This window comes from Monodelphis domestica, chromosome 3 (assembly GCF_027887165.1).
Source record: "Monodelphis domestica isolate mMonDom1 chromosome 3, mMonDom1.pri, whole genome shotgun sequence".
NCBI classification, from domain to species: Eukaryota; Metazoa; Chordata; class Mammalia; order Didelphimorphia; family Didelphidae; genus Monodelphis; species Monodelphis domestica.
The window spans coordinates 275,257,275-275,279,113 of NC_077229.1; the positions used below are offsets into that span (position 1 = coordinate 275,257,275).

Genomic DNA, 21,839 nt, shown 5'->3' on the forward strand with positions numbered 1-21,839 from the left:
GCCATTCTCAATAGATCTATCCCCTGACTAGTCTTCTCATCACATCATCTCTGGATTTGTAGTCTCTATCTACTACAGTTATCTCCTACTGGTTACAAGGTTTCTTCCAGACAGAACCAGTCCCATTTGGCACATGCATATGAAGCTTCTGGATTCCTCTGAAATTCTTGGTTTTTATAGAAAAGTAAATTTTGTCATATTCTTTTAGTTTAAGACCCATGATTAAAAAAAAACAACAAACCAGTTCTTTTAGCAATAATTCTTGCCTCAACCATTGGACTAGCAACTCTTCTTTCATAGAGAAAAACATTTTTTTTTGTTTTTTGGTTCTGCTTTTTTCCTCTTGAAGAAAGGCACATCTGTTCCTTTCCAGAATCCTGGCTACCAATCCTTCCATCCCCAGGAAGGGATTCTTTGCTCCAAGAACCAAGCTCAGTCTTTTACTCAGATTAAATTTCTTGATCTGTGGTTCGTGAATCTCTGTCACATTCTTTAGCTTTTTTGAGCAGTTACTATGCCTCCCAGTTTTAATCACTGAAGGTTAGTCCCTTCCATTTAGGGGCGACTTGCCCATTACTGCTAAAAGTCCTAAGGTTCCAAGTTTTCCAAGTGTGTCCACCATTGAAACAGCCAGTCACATCTAGCTACAACTACAGCTGGCTTACAACTGGCACTTTGAACTGGGAGACTGGAATGACCCCCAAGAGACTGCTTGGCTCTTCTCTGTTCCAGGCCTTGTGGGTGATGCCTGCAAAGCCATCTCCTCCTGAACTGTGGCCTGTCATTTTTGATGACTTCCGTAAGAATTCAGCTCTCATTATCCAGTTGTCTATTTTTTGGTTTTAAGGAAACAAGAGGAGAAAGGACCTGAAGATGCTGCCCTGCCTCAGCCTGGGGAAGAGCCATTTTCCCCTAGAATGGGCTGGTGGTCAGTAGTGTGGATGTCCAGTCTGTAGAACCAGTGGACCTGGGATTCTTTGCAGTAGAATGTAAACCTGGGCAATGAAATAACTATCAATTCCCAAGAAGCTGCAGCCAACCAAGAGGCTCAGAGACGAGCAGAAGGCTCAGAGGCAATGGGAGTGACAGAAGATCTTGGACCAAGCAGAAGTGGAAAATCTAGAAATGGGCTGTTGCTGCTTGAAGCCCAAAGCACTTCTGCAGAAAGTATTGGATCTGCTAAGGCAGAGGCAAAACCTTGGCTCAGGTGGCTTGGATGGAAAGAGAAGGAACTGTACTACCAGCCAAGCTGAAGGTAGAGGACTTAACCATCAAAATGAAAGCAGAGTTACTTTGGGTACAGAAAGCCAGGGAACAGGAGATCACCTACTCCAAGGCCCCAAAGGAGCTGGAACTGGGACTGGCAGCAGTGAAGGTTAAAAAGTTCAAGAATTGGGCTCTGGCACTCTTTGGAACCTTGCACTGGCTGGGCCAAGCTGCAGGAGAAACTACTTCAGGGTCCTGGACTAAAATTAGCCCTTATTCCAGATGGCTCCATTCCTATCAATCTCTTCAGCACAGCCACTGGGCTTCTGTGGCTTAGGGGACCAAGACTTCCTACTATGGAAAAAAGATGCAGAAAAATGATGACTTCTCCCCCAACTCTATCAGAGAGTTAGACCTCCACCCCTACCCCATTGCAAGGCTCAGTTTTCCCCTGAAAAATGAACCTTTTCTCATTCCAAAAAACCCCCAAAACCCAAACCTCCTCAAAAAACACTTCAATATCTTTGCCTGGAAAACCCCATGGACAAAGTACATGGAGTCATGCAGTCAGACATGACCAGACAACTGAACAACAACAATGTACAGCATATATACAAAGTTCACTCACAATTGGGAGGATTAGGAAAGGCTTCATGGAAAATAATTGTACTTCAGATGAGTTTTGAAGGAAAAAAGGAATTCTTAGAGGAGGAAGTGCATTTTTGGCATGGGAGACAGCTATAGGAATGGGAGAAGGAATTTTGAATCTGAGGACCACAGGGGCATGATATACCATATAATAAGATGGGAAAGATGGGTTGGAATCATGCCATGTAGAGTTTTAAACACAAAGCTATGGGGCCCTCTTAATATCTCTCCCCTTATCCAGCCACATTCCTGGCCTTTCATATACATACACATAAAAAAGGCTTTAGACTCATCATTGTGCATGTGAAAGACTAACAGGGTTGTAAAATACTCTTTGCAGAGAAAATCTAAGCCATAAGACTGTGAACTCTTCCTAGGGTCTTTGGCAATCCGCCTGGTCAGTTAGCTCCCAAATATGAGTGAAAGGAATATTACATGAGCCAAAGGCAGTACCAGTATGGAGAGGTTAGAAACACCAGGAAGACTGGTCAGAAAAGAAGATACTGTTCTGTGTTGGTCAATGTGAGGCTGGGCTGAGCTGAAATTATGAAAACTGACAGAAGGAAACCTTGATTGTATGCTTCATTATACTGAAGGAAAGCAGTCAAGGGGAGCCCCAATATTCAAAGGGGTCAAATGAAGAGGCAATGTGGTGGGAAAAATACCAAACAAGAAATTAGGAGACCTGAGTTCAAGTTCTGGGTTCGCCACTAGCTGTGTGATAGTAAAGAAGTCCCTGAAACTTTCTGGCCTCAGTCTGTTGTCTCGTCTGTTCAATGAAGTATGATTGTGTAGGGAGTGGGGGAAGAGAAGGAGTTGATGAGGACATTCCTAATCAATTGATTTCCCATCCCCTAAACCCCCCCCCCCAATTCTAATTGCTGAAATCATAGGAAAGGCAGAAAATGAGGAAGACAAAATGTTAATATGCCCAACAAAGGACTGAGATTAATTTACATTGTTATGTCTTTACCAAGAATGATGAACTTTTCTTTGTTGGAATTAGAGAATAGTTAGCTTTTTTTTTTTTAAACTCTTACTTTCTGTCCTAGAATCAGTTCTAAGTCAGAAGTGGTAAGGGCTCAGCAATTAAATGACTTGACCAAGGTCACACAGCTCAGGAGTGTCTGAACTCAAATTTTAATTGGGGTCTTCTCAGCTCTAGGCTTGGCTCTTTATCCATTGTCCTGAGAATAGTTAGCTATTGATTGGCCACGAATATGCCATGCCCTTGATGGTTTTTAAAAACAGGACGCATACTTCAGATAAACACATTTGAAGCTGAAAGCAGCTACAAAGTATTACCTCTGGCCACAGAGAAAAGAACTCTATAGAAGGGTTATAGAAAAAGAATTGTACCCATGAGAGGAGATTATTCCTTGCCATTCTCTTTTTTGCCTCTACCAGCGGGTAACTGGGGGCAGGGAGGAGATTTGTCTCTACTCTTCCCCTATTAGTCATGTTTTACATTTGAGCTACCCATCCAAAAGGGGAATCAGAAGGGATCAGGGACAGTCAGTGGAAGAAGCTCCATGGAGAGTGATTCCTGGCAGCAAAGAAGAAGGCCATCAATGTATTCAAGAGAGAACTAGTGGGGGGGGGGGGTCAGAAGTAAAACTATGGATAGAAGGGACAGCTAGGTGGCTCAGTGGGTAGTGAACCAGGTCTGGAGACAGGAGGTCTTGGGTTCAAATTTGTCCTTAGACATTTCCTAGCTGTGTGACTGTGGATAACTCAGTTAGCCCTAATTGTCTAGCGCTTCTTAGAACCAATGCTTAATATCAATTCTAAGAAAAAAGGTAAGGGTCTAAAAAAACCCTATAGAAAGACACAGAGCCAGGGAGCCCAGCTGAACACCTTCTCAGCAGAGATGTTGTGTCCAGAGCTGACGAGTGTGAGGACACTACAGACACATCAGAGCCCTGCAGTGTAAGTGTTGCCTTGGTTACATACATGTGTCCCCTTATTTCCAATGAGTTCTATTTATGTTCTTACTTTTCCCACCTTTGCTGTGTGTAAGCAAATCAATGAGTTCTGGAGTGATAATTTTAGAAGTATAAATCCATAGAGTATCTTGAATTAGGGGTAGCATTTGCCATCTTTGGGATCTAGTTGAAGACTTGTCTCTCTTGGGAGGAAAGCCAAAGGATGTGCTGCTTATGGATATGAATTAGATGATGGGTAAAGCCCATGCCAGCTTTATGATACTAAATGTTATAGAATGACACATCTGATCAATTGTCTGGCTCTCTGAAAAAGAGCGATGGAGCAGTGAGACTTGCTCTTTTCAAGGGGAAATCTGTCTAAAATGTAGAAAACCAAAAAATAGGGAGAGAATATCATTAAGCAACAATGACATTTTAAACAGAGAGCCTGAGCTATCTTAGGAAAAACTTAGGCAAACAAGGTTAAGTGGCTTGTCTATGGCCACACTGCTATTAAGTGTCAAAGGCCAGATTTGAGTTCATGAAAATGAGTCTTCTAGGCTGACACTCTATCCACTGCATCACCTAGTTGCTTCAGTCTTCTACCTCTATAATAATTATGCTAATTTTTATCTTTAAAATCTGCCTTTGTCCTGACCAAATAAAAGTGAATTTCCTAAAGTTTCCATTCCCTTTCTCTGCTAAATGTTTGAATAATCTTATCTTGTCACATCCCAAACACAAGAAATAGTAAGTTCCTCCAATTTACCCTCTTCTTTTTCAGAACATCTCTTTAAATTTTTTTCTTTTTAACCACCTAAATCCATAACTCATCTTTCTTTCTTTCTTTCTATTTTTCCCCCTCTTCTCATTAGAAATGAGAGAACTCTGGAGGAGCAATAACCTCTCCTTTCCTTTCAAATTAGATAACACTAAAGAAATTAGCACAGTGGCTGGCACAAAACAGCCACTTAATAACTGCTTGTTCCCTTCCCGTCCTCTTTTCAGAATGTAAATACTTGATCATTCAGATGACTCTTTTGAGTTATTCAAATTGGTAGTCCTTTCTCAGGTTTATTTTTTTATTTTTTTAGATTTTGCCTTTCAAAGACTCTCTCAAGTTCTGTTTTTTTTTTTTCCCCATTAGAAATGAATGGAAATCATTAGTCATTTCTCTTTAAAATCCATTTTATCTAACTGTTAGAGTATAAATGCAGATGAAAACATAGAATTTATCACGAGTTTATTTGTGTATATAATATAAGGTTTTTATTTTATAAGATTATTCACTTACAAAAATGAATAATATGGAAATAAGCCCAGATTGAATTGCTTGCCAACTCCTGGAGAAGGGAGGGAGACAACGGGAATCATATTACTTTGGAAAAGTTATGAAGAAATTTGTTATTAAAATAAAATAAAGATAAAAATGTTTTTAAAAATACATTTTATACCTTATTAGGATTATGCTTAACTTTTTCAGGAGTATAAGTGCTTTTTCTATCAGTGTATCATATCTAATCTTTTATTTCCTTTCATGTAATTGATGTATTGTCTATGTAATTTTGAATGTAATCCCTTGGGATATAATATGACTTTTGCTGGCTACTTTAAGCAATTTTTTTTTAAATGTAGGAGCTTTGAAGCTTAGCAATCCTATTTCTGAGAATGCTGTATTTGTATTTTATCTCTGTGTATTTTGTCAATCTGTATTTGACCTTCTTTTTTCTAATATCTTAAAAATTAAGTTTAATTAATTAATTAATTAAAAAAATTTCCCATGGTTTCATGATTCATGTTCTCCCCCCCCCCCATAGCCAAGGAGCAATTCCACTGGGTTTTACATGTGTCATTGATCAAGATCTATTCCCATATTGTTAATATTTGTACTACAGTGATCGTTTAGAGTCTACATCCCCAGTCATATCCCCATCAACCCATGTGATCAAGCAGTTTTCTTCTGTGTTTCTACTCCCACAGTTCTTCCTCTGAATGTGGATAACTTTCTTTCTCCTAAGTCCCTCAGAATTGTCTTGAGGAGTCCATTATGTTCGATTGTACCACAGTGTATCAGTCTCTGTGTACAATGTTTTCCTGGCTTTGTTCCTTTCGCTCTGCATCAATTCCTGGAGGTCGTCCCAGTTCACATGGAATTCCTCCAGTTCATTATTCCTTTGAGTACAATAGTATTCCATCTTCAACATATACCACAATTTATTCAGCCATTTCCCAATCTATTCTAATATTTCTAAGCCATATCTCTTTATAATTTTTCTGAAATGTTTTCAGTATATCAATTAATTATGTATTTTCTGGGAGCCTAATGATTTTTATTAGATTTCTTTATTCCCATCTTCTAGGTCAATAATTTTTTGAGTTTTTCTCATATCTCTTCTAATTTTGTTGTTTTTTTTACCTTACTCTGGATTTACTTATTATATTTGGTGTTTCATATATTTAGTTTTGTCACAGAATTTTTGAGTTCTTAGAAACATATCCAATATGTTTCCAAGCTTCCGTTCTAAGCTGTTTGTTCCATTTTTTAATTATTTCTTTCATTCTTTTATTAGATTTTCCAATTAGTTTTTGATCCTTAAATATTTTTTCTATGATTCTGGTTATAGTTATTAAAACATTGGCTTCTTCTTGTTGACAATTTAATTTGGGATTATTTTACCCTCAAGCATTTTTTTTTTCATTATATTTTGAGTTTTCCTTTGCTTGGTCATTTCCTTAGACCCTCCACTGATTTTATTGATATTTACTCCTATGAGGACTTAATTGCTGAACTTTCCCTTATTAATGGGGAGAGATGGAGGATTCTGACTGAACAATTGCTGATGGGAGATTGCCCTGGGGTGGTTGGTGAAGACCTGATAATCATCTATTCCAGATCTTTCCAGTTAGAATTTCTATCTCAGCTTCTTGCTTCTGAGAGCTCCACTAGAAGTTTTCATTTTGCTTGGATGGAAAACCAGTAGAGAAGAACAGACCAGAACAAATAGCTTTGCTCATCTTCTAGATCAGAACAACCTCTTCTTAAATTTTTGTCCCCAGAGATGGGTCTGTGAGGGTCTGACCTAGAATCCAACCTGGCCCCAGAAAGCATCAGTGTCAATCATAGACTTGTTTCCTAATTCTCTTATCCTGTTGGTCTCCATTCTTTGGATGGCTGGAGAGAAAGGAGCAAAAAGGAACTTGATCTTTTTGGATTTGGGTCTAGGGCACCTGGGGTTGAACTGTTAATTCATTTTCCCCTCAGAACCATGTCTTCTGCTACTCTCATCCTGCCTCTGAAAAAGCTTAAATTTACTAACTTTCTTTTAAAACAAGGCCCATTCTAGAGTTACACAGTTTAACTTGTGCAAGAAGCTTCCAGATTTAGGGCCATGAATCTAGAGTATTGTATGATATACTAAAATAAAGCATAATGCTTGGGGAAAAAATCCAAAATTAAAAAAATACTTTTTTTGGCTCAGTTGCTATTTCATCCACTGCTACCCAAAAATGTGGGATATCTAGGTAGCACAGTGGGTAGAGTACTGGGCCTTAAGTCAAGAAGATTCATCTTCCTGAGTTCAAATCTGGCCTCACTTACTATCTGTGTGATTCTGGGCAAATCACTTTACCCTATTTGCCTCAGTTTCATCATCTATAAAAAATGAGCTTGAAAAGGAAATGGCAAACCACTTCAATATCTTTGCCAAATTGAACAATTGAACAATAACAACCACACAATAATGTGGGGCTAATGTTGATATTGGGATTGGTGAAGCAGGAATCAATAACATTTGCCTTTTCTTTTTATTAAAAAATTATGTGGGGAATTTACTTCTTTTTAATTATTGTTTTCTCATTTAGATTTGGAAATTTCTTATGGGAGGTAGAAATTAAAGAGCTGGGTTTGGCAGGTACTTCTCACTCAGGCATCTTCCTAGAAGTCTCTCTAGTGTTATTTCTGTTCCACAACACTGCCTACCAAGAGCCATTCTAATTTTGTAGAAAGAACAAACAAAATGATGTTCTCATTGAAATGTGTTACATTCATGAACAGTGTTAGATTAATTGTCCCACTAGGGAAATTATTTTCTTGTAAGACAGAATAGATTTACCAGATTTGCACTCTCAGGTACTTTTCTCTAGAGGAAATCCTGCTTTAATGTAGCATATTGGTATGTAGGGTCAGGCCTTTTTTTTTTAGGGGGGTTGCTTCTGGAATAGAGGTGTCCATCTCTCTAGTTAGAGCATAGGTAGGTATTCTGTGACCATTTTCTCTTTTCTTACTCAGAGTGAAGAAAAGCCTTTTAATTGGCTGTTGAGCTGGACTGAAGTGTGCATACACGCAAAAGGCATTAGCTAGCAAAATTGCCTGCTTTCTTATCTGGTGGTGACTGGGGCATTGACCACTGCTCCCCTCTGGGTGGGGAGAGAAAAGCAGTGCCAGTGGCCTGCTCTCACCACCCTTGGGACAACACCAAGCCATGAGTCAATGTTGTGACTGTTTTTCTGTCCCTGTTGTGATTCATCCTTTTCTTATCTTAAGGAAATGAATGTTGGAGATGGAACAGGCAAAGCTATGACTCTCTGAGCTTCTAAATTTCAGAAGGCTCACCAGAGGTCCAAGAACTGGAGTTCATGACAGAGTTTGCTAAGGCCAATAGAGAGTATATATAATCCAGGCCAGCAGTGATTGACCCAGTAGAGAAGACATTGTGTCCTACAAACAGGAGTATATTGGTTATGCCATATTTGGAAGTAAACTTGGTGGGATGAGAGCTTTGTAGCAATTGCCAACTGCTTTAAGTCTGTGCCCATTCTCCTTAAGGACTGAGGTGTTAAGAAGAGAGTGAGCCCAAACTGGAGTGAGAGGCAAAGAATTTATATTTCTGTTCTTACTATATCTTCTGAGTCAGTATCCTTTTTTAAAAGCTTATTGGTGTTGTTCAGGCATGTCTGACTCTTCATGATCCCTTTTGAGATTTTTCTTGGCAAAGATACTGGAATGGTTTGCCATTTCCTTCTCCAGGTCATTTACAGATGAGGGAACTGAGGAAAGCAGGGTTAAGTGACTTGCCCAAGGTCACACAGCTAGTATATGTCTGAGGTCAGATTTGAACTCAGGAAGGTGAGTCTTCTTGACTCCAGGCTGGGCATTCTGTCCTCTGTATCACCAACAAAAACTGTTACTTTCCATTTTAGAATCAATACTGTACATTGGTTCCAAGGGAGAAGAGTAGTAAAGACTAGGAAATGGAGGTTAAAGTGATTTGTCCAAGGACACACAGCTAGAAGTATCTTGAGGTCATATTTTGAGCCCAACACCTCTTATCTCTAAGCCTGCCTTTCAATCTACTGAGACACCTAGCTGCCCCTCCCTACCAGGTATCATTTCCTTCCTTCCTTCCTTCCTTCCTTCCTTCCTTCCTTCCTTCCTTCCTTCCTTCCTTCCTTCCTTCCTTCCTTCCTTCCTTCCTTCCTTCCTTCCTTCCTTCCTTCCTTCCTTCCTTCCTCCGTCCCTCCCTCCCTCCCTCCCTCCCTCCTTCCTTCCTTCCTTCCTCCCTCCCTCCCTCCCTCCCTCCTTCCCTCCTTCCTTCCTCCCTCCCTCCCTCCCTCCCTCCCTCCCTCTCTTTCTTTCTCTCTCTCTTCTTTCTCTCTTTCTCTCTTTCTCTCTTTCTCTCTTTCTCTCTTTCTCTCTCTCTCTCTCTCTTTCTTTCTTTCTTTCTTTCTTTCTTTCTTTCTTTCTTTCTTTCTTTCTTTCTTTCTTTCTTTCTTTCTTTCTTTCTTTCTTTCTTTCTTTCTTTCTTTCTTTCTTTCTTTCTTTCTTTCTTTCTTTCTTTCTTTCTTTCTTTCTTTCTTTCTTTCTCTCTCTTTCTTCCTTTCTTTCTCTATTTATTTGCTTGCTTGTTTATTCATTCATTTATTTGTTTATTTGCTTGCTTGTTTATTCATTCATTTATTTGTTTGTTTATTCCTTCCTTCCTTCCTTCCTTCCTTCCTTCCTTCCTTCCTTCCTTCCTTCCTTCCTTCTTTCCTTCCTTTATCTATTTATCATTATCTCTTTATATATCTATCTATTCATTCATTCATTTATTTGTTTATTTATTCACTCATTTATTTATCCATTTATCTATCTATCTATTCAATTATTCATTCATTCATTCATTTATTTGTTTGTTTATTTATTTAAAACCCTTACCTTCCATCTTGGAATCAATACTGGGTATTGGGGAGTTTTCAACTGGTAGTATTAAAAGTAGGATGTTAAGCACTGGATCAGTTAAATATATAGGGGAGACAATAATTGCAGTTGGTGATTGATGGGGCAGGGGAAACACACTGCAAGGAGAATGAAAGTTGGTAGCATTAGAAACACACCTGAAACGTTCTCTTTCCTCTTTCTTGGCTTCCTTCATGTTTCAGTTTAAGTCCCACATTCTGCAGGAAGCTTTTTCCAGGCCTCCTTAAGCTTAGTTGGTGCCTTCTCTTTTGAGACTACCCTCAATGTATCTTGTTTATAAATACTTATTTGTGGGTTGGTTGTATCTCCCACTAGACTGTGGGCACCTAGAAGTAAGGGCTATTTTTTGTCTTTCTGTTCCCATTCTGGCACATACATGCTTAATAGATGCTAGTTGAATGACTCAACTGACCGAAAGGCACCCTTACCCTTCAAAGTATGTTCATTAGCAGCTGTGCAAAGATCCAAAGTGTGAATAGGGGTTTAGGAGTGTGAGCTTCCAAGTCTTTGTTCCCACAGTCTCAGGGACTTTAATATTAGGGAAATACTCCTGTCATATTAAACACTGCCATGTAGCATAACCATCTTCAGATCTGGAGTACACAGCTATTCATGAATCATTTCTGAGGTATTAGGGAAATGGCCAAACCCTAAATTCACTTGTGCTACTTTGAGTTTTTCTTTTAATACTCAACTATGCATTTCTATAGCACCTCCCCAGTGCCAAGTCAAATAATGCCATCAGTTGTGTGTAGAATATTTTAATAACATTCATAACATAGTTGGGCCTCTCTTAGGTGAAGTCCTTTCCTTTTGTCTTCCCAGAGTACACCTGGGAGCCACAGACTGAGATTCAGGGGACCCCAGTTTTGTGCTTTTATCTGTGAAGTTTTGCACAAGTTATATGATTGCTCCCCCTGTCACCTGCCATATTGGTGAAGAGTTTTGAGCTCTTGAGTGTATTAAATACTATAGTATACTGTAGCTATGATTTTAGATTTTTCTATTGCTGTCAATAGTTATGATTAATTCTGTAACAGAGATATGAATAGACACATAGTTGCCTGAAACTCTATTTGATCTCCAGTCTCAGAAAATATTAATAAAAGGTATTATCAGTTAGTATTGCAAGCTACAGATATCTATCATTTTATACCAGAGGAAGAGTCAGGGTCACTGGTAGAGCGAAGCTGACTGGTAGAGAAGCCCACTGGAGAAAAGAGAAGTCAAGATTTATCTGGATTTACATTGTCCTAAAGAAAGCAGAGAATAATTCAAGGTCTCAAAGCTTCAATCTGAGCATAACACTATTGCCCTCAGATAGAGGTGAACATATATGCTCATTTCTAAAACTTTATTAAAGATATACCAATGCCATGTTTTAGAAGCTTTCTTCTTTAGATTAGCAAATATTTCTTTTTTGCCCAATGTTGTAATCTTTACATGGGTACATTTTCAAGTGAATAACATCTGCAGAAATTACTGAGACATCAAAGGATCACTAATTTGCATGTGGCCAAGTCAACCCTATCCATTCCCAGTTATCTTCTCATTTTTGTTGGTAATGATGGGATCAGTGCTAGAGAATAGTTAACTGTAAAGTTGGTGTAAAGATAGTGATTAGGAATCCAGTTAAGAGAAACTGGGGAGCCAGAGAAAGGAACAAATATTTATATATCATCTAATATGTTCCAAGCATAGTGCTTTTTATTACTATATCTCTTTTGATCCTTACACCAAGGCCATGAGATAGGAGCAATTATTATGCTTATGTTCTTACGGCTGAGAAAACTTGAGGCATACAGAGTCACACAACAACTAAGTATCTGAGGTCAGATTGGAATTCAGTTGTTCTTATTTCAGGCCACTGGGCCACCAGTTGGAGCCTTTCCTGCCTATGTTATTTATTCCCTTGCATAACATACTATATTTGCCCTAATTTTTCATTTGTTAGGAATACCATTTATACTAGATATCTTGTTTGCAGACCTCATACTCCAAATATAGTCCTTATAGGGCTAACTCACCTATAGCATATTTACTTAAGATAGTCAGTTTTTATTTGATTATCTCTGAAACTTTTCCCATTGAGCCAAAGGCATGAACTTTATCGTAGGAGTGTCACCATAAAGTAATTTTTTCTCTTAATGAAAATGTGAAGTACGTGGAATTATACATCCTCTAGTTAGGGAATGTAATAAAAAGCTTAGCAAATAGACATACTGACTTTGAATGATGCAATAAATCTGATTGCCATTGCTTTTTATAGCAAAACATACAAAACATACAAAACATACAAAATAAAGTACTATGAGGAAAAAAACTTGGTTTTCTTTATGATAGATTGCCATTCATGCCTTCAAAGGTCTCTGAAGTCAACAGAACACCTAAATGCAACTATCTGGGCATTGTGGAATGGACCACGAGACCAATTATAATTCTGCTGAACAAGTATTTATTGAGATGCTTTATACACAAAATTTCCTATTTTGATCTATTGTTACTATTAAAGAAACAGTGTGAACTAATGGATAAAATAATAAAAAAGCATGACAAATACTGACTTTGAATGATGCAATATATCTGATTGCCATAAAGGTTAACATTGCTTTTTATAGCAGGATTTCAAGCCTAGAAGATCTGGGTTCCAGTCTCACCCTGACATTAGCAGTGGGATCATGAAAATGTCACCCAGTGAACCTTAGGCTAGTCTCTAAGACTATCTATTTAATTATAGACTCCCTGGATCTACCTCCCTGAAGTGTTCCCATACTCATGAAATCATAGATCATTGAGATCATTAAGTCCATTGAGAAAGAGACTTTGGAGTTTTCTGCCATTTATTAATTATTTATGGTCAAGTCTAAGGGTCTGGAATAGGTCCGTGTGCCTCAATATTTGAAAATATTTTGTATTTCTTCTTCAACATCTCCAATCTTTTCCTTTCAGTTTAAGCAGACCTAATCCATCCTTTCATCTATACCTTCTTGGGGAGTGGAGAGGAGTGGGAGGGAGGGTAAAAAATGAGACATAGGTTTCAGGACATAACTGAGAATTTGTTTCTCTTGCATATGCATATTTATTATAATTTAATAATTATAGTGAACAAATTATACATATTATATTATTGAGTTACATAATAATGCGTTATACATAAAAAATATAAACATAGTAGTAGTAGTAGTAGTCTCTCGGTGTCCGAGATTGACGATTGTCTTTGTGCAGTTTCATCTACAGTGTACCCTCATGTGGCTTTGGAGTCCAAAGACTGAGGTGCACAGTTTGTGGCACATGGGGCATGGGACGCCAGTTGTTACGGGAGGTGCGGTTGTGGCCTGGTGTCGGCGTTCACGCGCAGCGGCAAGACGTCGACGCCACTCATCTTCAAAGGTGGTGGTGGCATGGTTAATGTGGGTTCACCAGCTGCTTCTGTCAGAGGCAGCGAGTTCTAGTTGCTTTGGTGTAATGCCAGTCTACTTCAAGTTGGACTTTAGCTGATCCTTGAATCTTTTCTTTGGTCAACCTTGTTTCCTGAGTCCAGCTGACAGTTCACCATAGAATACCTGTCTTGGTATTCACTGTGGGTCCATGCGGATGATGTGTCCAGACCATCGTAGCTGGGTTTGGAGGACCAGGACTTCGATGCTGGTGGAGTTGGCTCTGTCGAGGACTTCCTGGTTGGTGATTCGGTCCTGCCATCGGATCCTCATGATTGACCAGAGGGAGTGTTGGTGGAATTGCTCCAGCTGTTTCATGTGCTTCCGGTACAGTGTCCATGTCTCACAACCGTACAGGAGCGAGCTGAGGACCACTGCGTTGGACACTTTAAGCTTTGTCGCAGTGCTTACACCTCTGTGTTGGAGGACTTTGCAGCGCAGCCGCCCGAGTGCCTGGCTGGCCTTTTGGATCCTGGCATTAATCTCGTGGTCTAAGGACCCGTCATTGGCGATGGTGCTGCCCAGGTACTTGAAAGTGTTGATGTTAGAAAGCTGCGTGCCGTCGATTGTAATGCACAGCTGGTTCGTTGGCCTCCCTGGTGCAGGTTGGAACAGCACCTCTGTTTTGCTGAGGCTGATAGTCAGGCCAAACAGTTTTGTTGAGGTAGAAAACCTGTCCACAATGGTTTGAAGATGATTTTCTTGGTGGGCCATGAGAGCACAGTCATCTGCGAAGAGAGCTTCCAGGATGAGTCTCTCTGTTGTCTTTGTTTTTGCAGTCAGGCGGCGAAGGTCGAATAATGAGCCATCCAGTCGGTATTTGATGTAGACACCCAGGTCTAGATCCATCACAGCATGTCGTAATACTTGGGTGAAGTATAGGTTGAATAGTACCGGAGCAAGGACACCGCCTTGTTTCACACCATTGGAGCTGTTGAAGTGATCGGAAGTCTCTCCACCAGATAGGACTTCCCCTGTCATGTCGACATGAAAGAGCTGGATCAGTTTGACGAATTTTGCTGGGCAACTGAGCTTGCTGAGGATCACCCACAATGCGACCCTGTTCACTGTGTCAAACGCCTTCGTCAGGTCTATGAAGACAATGTAGAGACTAGGTTCTGTTCAAGGCATTTTTCCTGCATTTGCCTCACCGTGAAGACCATGTCGATGGTGCTGCAATCTGGTCGGAAGCCACACTGTGATTCAGGCAGGTTCTGCTCTGAAACAGATGACAGGAGTCTGTTGAGTATAACACGGGCGAGGATCTTTCCAGCAGTGGAGAGTAGTGAGATGCCGCTGTAGTTGTCACAGGCTGCTCATGTGCCTTTGTTCTTGTAAAAGGCTACGATGGAGGCATCTCTGAGTTCTGGGGGCATGTCTTCCTCTTCACATATGCTGGTCAGCACTATGTGGAATGCCTGGAGCGCCTTTCCATTTAAGGCCTTGTACACCTCTGTTGGGATCCCGTTTTTACTGGGTGCCTTGCCTGCACTCATTTGTTTAATGACTTTTTGGACTTCCTCTATTGAAGGAGGGATATCAAGTTGTTCAATGGTGCGGTTTTGGGGGATCTGGTCAAGGGAGCTTTGGTCGACTGAAGAGGGTCGGTTGAGAAGCTGACTGTTCTTTCCACCTGTTGCTGATGCCTTGTTTATCTTTTATGAGAGTGTCATCATCAGAGGATAGCAAGGGAGTGGTGGTGGGTTTTAATGGCCCATAGACAGTCTTGAGGGCACTAAAAAATTGTTTGTAGTTTTTCATATCAGCAAAGTGCTGGATTTCTTCTGCCTTTTTTTCCCACCATCGGTCTTGCATCTTCCTGATCTCATGCTGCGCTGTGGCTTGGAGAGACTTGAATCTATCCTTTTTAGGAGCAGAGTTTGGGTTATTTTGCCACTCCATAAAGGCTTTGTTCTTTTTGCTCAGTAGGTCTTCAATAGCAGTGTTGTTCTAGTGGAACCAGTCGTGGTGGTTGCGTTGTTTGGGGCCTAGGACTGCCTTTGATGTTTCCTTCACTGCATCTCTGAACTGGTTCCATTTCTCGGTTGAGCTTCCAGTGAGTGGTCCCTTGGAAGACAGCTTGTTGTCCAGGCAGGACTGGAATGTTTGCAAATCAGATGGATCTCTAAGACGACTCACATTGTAAAATGCACGAACTGTCTGGGCGCGTTTTGGATGGCGAGGCGCAATGCGCATTTGAAGAGTCGCTCTAACCAATTGGTGGTCTGACCAGCATTCAGCTCCTCTCATGGCTCTGGTGATCTGTACATCCTGGATGTCTCGCCAGTGTACAATGATGTAGTCAATGAGATGCCACTGTTTTGATCGTGGGTGCATCCACGTTGTTTTATATTTGTTCGCCATTCTGAACACAGTGTTCATGATGGTGAGTTCGAACTTTGAGCATTTGCTGAGTAGCAGTAGGCCGTTGTTGTTCATTTTGCCCACGCCGTGTTATGTAAATATAAATGGTAATAAAAAATATAGGATCATTCGATCCTATGTTTAGCTTTGGAACAAACCTTTAAAGAGCAACTAATTCAACCTCATTTTACATATGAGGAAAATAAATCAATAAGCTCTCTTAAGAATATGCCTCTTGGATTTAATTGCTAGGTTCATTGTTCACATGATTATCCACAGAATAAGCCACATTTCAGGCCTTCCACTGTGTCTTTTAATAGATAGTTCCCTATCCTCAGTATCCCCATTGTTCCTTTTTCTTCATCAGATTCTTACCCTTCTTTCAAAGCTCCAGTCCCATCTCCCATGTGAAGACATCTTTCAAAAACCCTAGGCCTTCTCTCTCTCCTCTAAACTCCTCTCTGACCCTCCTCTTATACTCTCTCATATTGTTAGAGGTGGTAATGATAATGATAACTCTTGATATCAGAGCTTTAAATGTATACAAAGTCTTTTGAATGCATTATCTCAGTAGTCCATGCTCATTTGGCTTATAGGGACTATCTTGTGGAACACACTCAGGGTTCTGTACTCTTGGTTCTAGTTGATAATGTGGGACCTTTGGAACATGCTTCTGGGCCTGTGATGACCCAGCACTAAAAGGACTTTGCATTTTAGTTCAGGATTGTAAAGTTGATAGATGTCTGGATATCTTCTCTTTCTTCTGTCCCCTCCTGGCAGACAAGGAGACAGGTGGGGAGGATATATGTCTTTGATAAAAGCAGAAAGTTTCCAGCCCCTTTTGTGGCAAGAAATGTACTCTATCTCCACACTCTTTGAGAGGAGGTATGATGGAGAAATGGGCAGAACTTTATTCTTCCTACCTTCTCTTCTGCTTCCATGGAACAGGGATTCAGCTATGTGAGCTTGTGCCTTGGGGCCCAAGCTGACTTTTCCATTTCATATTTCCTTTCTTGAGTAGGTAACTGAACTTAGTTTATGTGTCAGGAATGTGTAGGCTTGGAGATAACCTTGTTAGTTTGGGAGGTAGGGAGGTCCTGGGTACCATCCAGTTGCAGATGGCTGGCAATCTGGGGAGAAGTTTCAGTCAACTCCTCCAGAAGTCTTAGAGATAATGACCAGCAACAAGAGGATTGGCCCAAGACTATCCATTTCAGCAACAGACATATATCAAGAGATATTTGGACCATGTAGGCCTGAGGCAAAATAGAAAATGCCTAATTAGCAGTCCTACTAATTGCCTTCTGTTTTGATAGTTTAAATAACAGCTTTCCAATGGCTGTAATGGTAGTTATATTATTGACTTCTGTTTAAATCATTTTGTCTTATGCATTTGTGAATGATCTGTTTTGAATTCCTTTCATGCATAGGAATAAATTACCTGTTGTAAACCTGATTTATATTGTACCTTGGGTAATTTTTTTATGTTCTGTTTTTTGGGGAAGCCCTAGGTGGCTCAGGGGATAGTAGGCCAGGTCTAGAGTCAGGAGTTCAAATTTGACCTCAGATATTTACTAGCTGTGTAACCATGGGCAAGTTTCTTAACCATGCTTCCCTCAGTTCCCTCATCTGTCAAATGAGCTGGAGGAGGAATGGGCAAACCACTCCAGTATCTTTGCCAAGAAAACCCCAAATGGGGAGGAGGACACGATGGAACAACAACAAAGCTTTTTGACTTTGGGTCTTAGGTTACAGATGGAAAATGAAAGAGTTGGCCTAGATCTCTACCAATTCTTAGATCTTTCCAAGCTCTGATATTTTCTGTGATTCTGTATGTCATGTTCCCTAAGCCGAATTGGAGCTTCCTTTCCACTTTTCACCGCTTCCTTTCCACCTTTCACCCTTTTTATACTCCCTCCCCACCACCCCAAGATCTAGCCCAGTAACTTACACAAAATACCGACTTTTCGTTTAAATTTGGCTATTGAATGATCCTTGCTAGACTTGGCCAGAGTCGAGCTTGCTGTTAAGCCTCCTCCATTCTTCTCCAACATCTGGAGACAGACTTTTGTTTGGGTGATTGAAAAAATAAAACAAGGAAAACAAGGGATAACATTTCACCCCCTTAGGCAAAAAGAGGCCCTTTCAAATTAGAGGTGGCAGGCATCAAAGCACTTAATGCTGTGGGCAAGGAAAAATATTAGCATCTATTTGCCTTCAAGCGTTCTGTCTCTCCCGGGTAGAAACTTTTAAACACTGGAAATGAAGTTGGGGAGACTCCCTTTGTTCAGAAATTTCTGCTGGCTCGGTTTCCTCATCGATGCAATTAAAAATGACAAATGCAACCAGTCTCTCCTCTCTTCAGCTATTAGAGTGACCTGCCTTGTTTGCTACTGGTTTTCTGAGTAACGAATCAAGCCTCCCTCGCCTCTTTTTCTCTCTCTCCCTCCGGTCTCTGGTTCGGCTCCGCGCGCTTGGCCGGGGAGGCGCTTAGGGCCGCCTCCTACGACTAGGGGGTGTGTGTTCACTTCTTTCTGGGACAATCTCCAAAAAACCAAAGCAGACCGAGATAGGACTTTCTGTCTGCTGCTGCTGTTGCTGCCGCGGCGGCTTCGGAGGTACTGTGCCCCTCTCAGAGACAGCTGCGCTGCCCAGCTCTAGGGGGGGGGCACAAGGCAGAGCGGGACTGACATTTCCCGGTCAGTGGGACAAGGATGGCCAGGGTACGGAAGGGCACCCCAGCAGCTGCTCCCCTGCCTCGGTGGCTCCGGCGGCTTTTCTTTCTGCTGCTGTACCTGCTTTCTGAGGCCGCTGCTTCTCCTGAGCTGGAGACCGGCTTCAGCCTCCATCCGCCCTATTTCAACCTGGCCGAGGCGGCGAGGATCTCGGCCACTGCCACCTGCGGGGAAGAGCCCGGGGGCGCGAGGCCGCGGTCCGAGCTCTACTGCAAGCTGGTGGGGGGCCCCATAGCGTCCAGCACTGGCCACACTATCCAGGTAAGAGGGTGGCGGCGGCGGGCGAGGGGGCAGCTCAGGTTGCCTAAGACTGAGTCTCCTGGAGGCCTTTGGGAGAAGAGGGGATGGCACAGTGAGTGCCACCTCCCTGGGAGCTCCGAGAATTACCCGGAGGGAACAACCCCAGCCCGAGGCAGAGGACTGAGTGCGCTAGCAGCTGGCTTTAAGGAGAAGGGTATTGGATCTGAAGTCAAAGGACTTTATGATTGGTGGCTTAGAATCCTGTACCATAGGCAAGTCTTTGCCTCTCCGCGGGCCTCAGTTTTCCTCCCCTGTAAAAATAAGAGTCCTGAGCTAGATAGTCCTTAACCTCTGATCTCTTAAAGCTCCAGGACAGGAGACAACAAAGAAAAGAAGTGTCTTTTGAGGGGAATTTTTAGAGAAAGTCCTAAGTCCACTCTGGTGCTGGGAGATGCCAGGACAACCAAGATAAAGTTCTGCTTAGTTCCAAACTTGCCTCTACTTCTCTTTAGGAATATTTTTGCTTCTTGTTCATAGGTCGATAGTACCAGCTCGGTAGATGTGACTAGGTATGGGGGAAAGAGTATTCTGGGCTTCAGGTAGTGAAGTCCTGAGTGAGTCTCAGCTAGTTCTGTGACTTTAGGCAAATGCCTTAATTTCACAATGTCGAGGGTTCTTAGGGCAGAAGTTAGAGCTGGAAATGACTTAGAGATCATCTAATAAGAGCCCCCTTTTATTCATAAGGAAATCGATTTCCAAGATTAAGTGATTTGTCTCAAATTTACTTTAGGTAGTTAGTGGTCGTTCGATCCCAAATCCAGTTGCTTTATTATACTGTGGACCACAAATATAATTATTCTAAAGCCCCACTTTCATTGTGGTAAGGGTAAAGCTGGTCAGATCTGTAATTAGGGTGGGGTAACTGGGGCTCTACTTAAAATGAATGCTTTTTTTTTTTTAACTTAGAGGGCGCTGATAACATTTGCAGTCTTTCAGCAGCATGGTAACAGCTTTACAACCCAGTTAACAAAAATGATTTAAATAGCAAATTATTAGATGGTGAGCTGAGGTTAGAATTTTCCCCTTACTCCACTTCTGATTTCTGAATTGATCAGGTTTGTCCCAAGGCAGTGTTAGTTGAGTTTAAGCTCCCCAGAATTTAAGGAGTCCAAAAGACTTTCTTTATTGATGTTTGGGGACCAATTTCAATGACTTTGGAGAGAAAAGCTTATCAACCCATAGGGGGCAAGATAATGATTTTTCAACACAGCTGCTCTTAAATACTGGCTGTTTATTAAGTTATAGAGGGGATGTGATATGGTTGGTGGTGGGTCTTACTACTTGGATATAGTGAAGTTTTGAAGACTATTTGCACGGCTAACCTTAGAGGACTAGAGGTGCGAAGACAGCATTTTGTAAAGCACTTTATGGATGTGAATTATTATTATAGCTCAAACAGATTTTAGATATCAATTCACCCAACCCTTTCTTAAAAATTTATAAATGTTATAAATTCTTAAAAAAAACCCTTTATCTTTCACCTTACTAAATCGATACTTAAATCAATACTTAAGTCAATACTATGAATTGGTTCCAAGGCAGAAGAGTGGTAAGGGCTAGGTAATCTGAGGGCAGATTTCAACCTAGGATCTCCCATCTCTAGGCCTGGCTCTCCATCCACTGAACTACCCAGCTGCCCCCTGTTACATTCTTAAAAACATTCCCAGGGTTCAAGTTATACTTTTTACACTTCATAGTTATGTGATCTTGAGGAAATCATATAAGGTTTTTATGCCTCAGTTTCCTCATCTGTGAAAAAGGATAATTGTGTCTATAGGACATATTTTATGGGGTTGTTTTGAAGAAACAAAAGTATAAAGTGTTAGAGAATTGTGAATTATTAATATTGCTGTAGAAAGGGCTAGTTTCTGCCCTCAAGTTGTTCACAATCTGAATTAATTATACCCTGATTCATAGCCCTATAGGCAAAAGAGGAAAAGACTTTCTTAGATCACTCAGCATATGCCAGCCTTCTAGGTCAGGGTGTAACTTTCAGGAACAGAATATTGTCAGATATGGAATCTTATTCTCTGAAAGTCAAGGGTGGAGAAAAGCCAGGTTGAGCTGGGCTGTCTGACTTCTTTCTAGGATGAGGGCAAAGGGCAGCATTTGCTGCTTTTGAGAGTGTCTTGTTTGGGGACAAGAAAGGGAAAGCAAAGGGGTTGAGTCTAGTTTATTAGACCATGCTCAGCCAGGTGTTTTGGCAGCAGCTGGTTCAAACTTGTTTCTTTGGAAATGAGAGGAGAGAAGAAAAGGGAAGAGAGATTAAAATTCACCAGTCTCTTTTATTACAATCAGTGGTGATTGTTCTAGCTTGGGCTGGCAATGTATAGTTTCAGAAGAGACAGAATACTGAAGTAATACAAGACAACTGCTTCTCTGAACTTTCATTAAACAGAACAAAGCAAAATTCCCTTGCGCCACCCTGGATTGAGAAACTACTCTGGAAAAAAAAAGTTAAAAGGTGAAATAAGATAGGATTTAAAAAAAACCTTCCCTTCCACTTTAGAATCAATATTGTATATTGGTTCCAAGGCAGAAGAGCAGTAAAAACTAAGCAATGGGGGCTTGTGTGACTTGCCCAGGATCACACAGCCAGGAAGTGACTGAGTTCAATTTGAACCCAGGACCTCCCATCTCTAGGTCTGGCTCTCAATCCACTGAGCTATATAGTTGCCCCTATGATTTAGGATTTTTAAAAAGTCTTATTTTTTTTATAAGGTAGTGGCAACTCCATAATTACAGAATTGGCATCTGGATCATGTTTGGCGTGAGTCAATAGCCAAGGTCCTTTTTATTTTTAAATTTTTATAGTTTAAAAATTATATACACATTTTATTTCAAATGAAAATCTTTTTTCCACTTTCACTGTGGACTTCCTCTCTATTCCAATTGAGAAAGCAAGAAAAACAAAATTGCTGTTACGAAGATATACAAATGAGCAAAACACCCCCAAATTGGACATGTCCAAAAGCATTTTTTGTAC

At 40.8% G+C, this 21,839-nt stretch overlaps 1 protein-coding gene across 1 annotated transcript in view; it reads left to right on the top strand.

The window, feature by feature from the left end:
• The first annotated feature begins 18,364 nt into the window (after positions 1–18,364).
• The window catches only part of LAMA3 (laminin subunit alpha 3), a 360,924-nt gene continuing 357,449 nt past the window's right edge, over positions 18,365–21,839 (top strand). Inside the window, exon 1 of the mRNA XM_007487607.3 lies at positions 18,365–18,814. Within this exon, the coding sequence (XP_007487669.1) occupies positions 18,533–18,814 (282 nt within the window). The 5' untranslated portion in view covers positions 18,365–18,532. The remainder of the gene's footprint in view (positions 18,815–21,839) is intronic.